The 4,641-nt window shown below is 30.5% G+C and overlaps 1 protein-coding gene across 1 annotated transcript; it reads right to left on the reverse strand.

Moving 5' to 3' along the window:
* Positions 1 to 3,636: 3,636 nt before the first annotated feature.
* LOC136087020 (uncharacterized) lies at positions 3,637 to 4,143 on the reverse strand. The gene has a single exon (XM_065809525.1). It carries the CDS (start codon positions 4,141 to 4,143, stop codon positions 3,637 to 3,639), a length of 507 nt encoding a protein of 168 aa, XP_065665597.1.
* Between the last annotated feature and the right edge of the window lie 498 nt (positions 4,144 to 4,641).

The raw sequence follows: 4,641 nt of genomic DNA on the forward strand, positions 1-4,641 counted from the left end.
AAATTAAAAGATTTAGAGTGGTTGAAAAAATAGGAAAAAAAATAAGAGCTAACAAAGCTCCGATTTTCGTTTTAAAAAATGATTTTAAAGAATCACTATGAACTAAAGAATCGCCAAACACTAAAGAATCGCTATAAACAAAGACACTATAATCATAGTAACATCTAAAAGATAAATCATGTGCAAAATTATTTTTTCATACAGGAATACCTTTTGAGTTACCTGATTTTTCTGCTTGAAAGCTCCATTATGCTAATATGTATTTAAAACATTATCTAGAAAATGCATTAGTGGACGTCTTTATTAAGGTGCATTAAATGATAAGAAATAAATATGTAAGCATAGTGATTTAAGAATTTTCAAATACTAATGTTATTTGTTTTATTAAATATTTCTTGTTAAAATGAATTTTCAATTTGAGCGGACGTGGCGCAGTGGTTAGAGCGCTTGCTTTAGTAGCAAGAGATCCGAAGGGTTCGAAGCAAGCTCTGGGCACATTTCACGCCATCGGTAATGAAGTATACGTGAACTTACTAGTTAAATGGTCTTCCGCGGTGCTCTATGAAAAGGGGACCTTAAACAAAAATTAAAAAATTGGACACCTAAAACAAAAATTAAAAAAAGAAATTAAAAATAGAAACGTGAACCAGCATTTTCAAACAAACTAGCATAAATAATGTAAAATCAAAGAAAATTCTTGAGGTTGTTGCTGATGAAATTACATGCATTGTAACTGATGATGCATCGAACATTAGCAGCATGAACTGAAAAAAAGTATACAAAAGTATTTTATATTGTTTTTACTATTGATATATTGATATCTGCCCTTCTTCTTAAATTTGTATATATTTTAGACAAACCGGAAAGCTGATTTTTTTATAAATTAAAATCGCTATAAAGAACAAAGTAGTTCGAAACAAATGCGAGCATTATCGTATGTAGTGTTAACACGCTTTTAAAATGCAAATGTCACGCTCTATGAAAAAGAAGCAGATATTGCTGATATTATGTTTGGTAATATCAGAGATCATTATGAGAATAATAAAGATTATGTTTCTGTTGATTTGACTGTTGAGATTTCAGTTACAAAGGTACAACATCTCAATCTCAAATCAATTAAAAATGATCATATAAAGTCTTTTAAGCTCGATTTGTTAAGCTGCATGAAAACGATTATGAAAACAATTTTTAAATTTTTTTACTTTATATTTGCGTGTTTATTTCTGCCCAATGTATATTTAATTAATGATCGAAATAACGGTTAAAAATAACATTTTCATAAAACTGTTTTAAACCATTATAAGTTGTGATAAGTCAATAAAATACAAATTTGTAGTGGTTTTATAACTGTGAAAAGATTTTGTCAAATGCCTTACAAAATGTAAAGATTATACCTTTTTCGTAGCAAACATTAATCAGAGCTCTCCTTTGATTAGATTTTGTTCGCCAACTGGTTTAATTTATTGGAGAGATACGCGTTTAGTCAAACAACATTCTGTTTTTTTTGGCTCGTATATTGATTCAATTTTCTTTATATAAATTTGTCACAGCAATTTTGCTAAAACTTACGTTTTAGCTTAAAATTTACGCTTAATCAAGTTTTGCAACTATTTTGTATTTATGTTTATTTGTACTTAATGAAGTTTTTGAAATACTTTGCACTTATGAAACCCGCATTAAATCGGCATTCCGTTTTGAACATATATATATATATATATATATATATATATATATATATATATATATATATATATATATATATATATATATATATATATATATATATATATATATATATATATATATATATATATATATATATATATATATATATATATATATATATTTACATAGGGTAAAGTAGTCTAATAACTAGTGGTGGGCAAAAAACCAATTTTTTATTTTCACGCTTCATTCCTTTGAAAGACGTGTGTTTTTAGCAAAAATACGTGTTTTTTGCATTTCAATTAATGAATCAAAAACTCTTTGGCCAAGCGCAATAACAAGTCATATATGTAGCTTGCCTTAGTTTTTAACCTTAAACCTACTTTTTAACCTTTTAGTGGAGCTCCGGCTCCATGGCTTCAGCTCGGTACCACAAGCCTGGTATATACATCGACTATCTTATAGCATGCTTCTACAAAGGAGTGCTGCTACATCGGCTATCTTATAGCCTGCTGCTACAAGGTTGTGTTGCTACATCGACTGTCTTATAGCCTTGTGCTACAAGGAAGTGCCGCAACGTCGACTGAGGATTTGGAATGGGACAGCAATTTTTTTTCTTTTATTATTTCAATTAATATTCCCAATGTTTAAAAAGCCTTAACTGACGAGAGCGCAACAAACGAAAAAATATAATTATTTTAGACCGCTTAACTGTAGCTTTATCAGTTTTTCTTTGTGTTTTTTTGCCTGCTATTTTTCTTTCACAACAGTATTTCTCAACTCTTCTGGTAATTTGCTGCTCTTATGAACATGAACAAGTAAATTATGTGCGTTCTTTGAATAACTTTTTCCACAATATTTGCAACTGTATGAGTTGGTTGTTTCACCTAAGGTTTTTAGAAAAAGCATCTTGACTTTACTGCTTTACGAGGCATCTTTATTGAGAAAAATGAATATTTTTTGATTTCAGTTATATATGAAATACAAATGATTATAAAGTACTAAAAGTTCACAAAACAAAATAAAATCGAAAAACTCTTCGAAAGAAACATAATAACACTCCTTATTGTCAAAAAACTTTTATCGAATAAAATGTTTCATTTCTTTCGGTCGACTGCATGTTTTTCAAAAGGATGTAGCGAAAAACACGTTTTTTTCGCGACATGTTATATATCCGCGGACCTCTACTAATAACGCGACCTTTTTAGATTTAGATGATTATTATTGTGTAAATTCTACATTTTTGAAAATTTTTTTTTTTGATTAGGTAGTATGATTATTTAGCTCTAGAAATATCATAGATTTATTGCTCACACCTAAAATAATTTCAAGGAAATATCATTTTTCTTAAAACAGTATTAATGGCGATATAAGCCTCATATGCGTCCAATAAATGTGGGTGGCGACCACAGTGTTTTTTACATTTCGTTATTCATAACGCAGATTACGTTAAACGAATAAAAAAATGAATCATTATTGATAAAATCATATTATTTGTTTAACTTTTTATTACAAATCTAATCGTTTAGTCACTTTCGCTACTTTGCTTTGTGCAAAGTAGGGTGATGTACACCCTACTTTGCACAAAGTGCATAGGCAACTTTTTATGTTGCTTCCTGTGTCACAGTGCTCATGGAACCAAGTTTTGCATCCGATGCATTGAATCCAATTATCTATTTTTCTTTTGTCGTTGTAAAAGAGTCCGCAACCACCACAAAACGTATCTTTGTTGTTCTTACTTCTTTTTCTTGATGATTTTCGAGTTTTTTCAAATATGTTTTGCGGCCATTTTTGTTTGACTTGGCCTGGGCGTTTCAGTTATTTTATCCGCAACTAAATTTCAATCGACAACAACAACAACAGCAACAACAACAACAACAACAACAACAACAACTTGTACCTTTAATGATCTTCTAGTTTTTAGTTTTCTAATTATTTTAGGTGATGGAATTATTGAACAGATACTAGATGCTAGACTGTAGATCCAAGTTCCAAAGTACTAAACTTGTCAACATCAGGATTTTTGACGTTTATGCGATTAGAAATTTCACTGGGTGCAAAAGCTACTTGGGGGATAATATTAAGGTTGAAAGGATAGATTCCTGTTGATCTGAATCCTGATATAACATTTTTTGATGTAGCGGTTCGCAACCATACTTCAGTAAATAATAGTGGAAATAGCAGTTTTGACAGTGATTGTCCAGGAAAGTTTCTTAGGAAATTATAAATGGAAACATTCCAGTAAGTATTTAATGGTTTGAAAACGCTTTTGTCCAGAGTTTGAAGTTCGTGACTACAATGTGCTGAAAGACAAAGCATACAGATATTTAACTTTTTGGCTTCTTTTATTACAGCAATATCCAAATGATTACGATGCCCGTTGAAAATCATCAAAGCTTTTCCTGGTAATCGGTACTGGTTAAAATGACGCAAAAAAGTACAAAGTTCTTCCTTAGTAATACATCCTTTTGGAGTCATGCAAAAAATACTTCCAGGTGGCAAATTATCCCTGTGTCATGTTTCGAATTTTTTCCTTTATACAAAATCATAGGTGGAATCCGATTGGTTCCAGTAGCATTTGTACATGCAACTGCAGTAACAATTTCTTTTTTATCTTCATGAGTAGCCGTGTGTACACGCTTTGCTCCTTTTTTTGTCGTTACTACATGAGTGCCAGTCATTGTTAATTGCAATCCAGATTCGTCGACGTTATAAATCAGTTCAGGATGGTGTGCCAAATTTAGATTTTCGTAGACTTTATCATCAAGATTGTAAAAGTTTTGAACAATTTCAGCATTGAATTGCATTAGCTTACCGTAACTCAAATTTTCACACTTCCTAGGAGCAACATCAGGATAGCGCCTGAGAAATCCTGCGAGCGAATTATTTATTTCAATAGTATAGTTATTTTAATTTTAACGTTTCATTTAAATATATGGACAAAACTGATTTTGATTAATTTTTTTAAAATTCGAA

This window comes from Hydra vulgaris, chromosome 11, assembly GCF_038396675.1.
Source record: "Hydra vulgaris chromosome 11, alternate assembly HydraT2T_AEP".
NCBI classification, from domain to species: Eukaryota; Metazoa; Cnidaria; class Hydrozoa; order Anthoathecata; family Hydridae; genus Hydra; species Hydra vulgaris.

Excerpts from the sequence above, each read along its gene's own strand:
- LOC136087020 (XM_065809525.1), bottom strand. The coding sequence starts at position 4,143 with ATGACTCCAAAAGGATGTATTACTAAGGAAGAACTTTGTACTTTTTTG.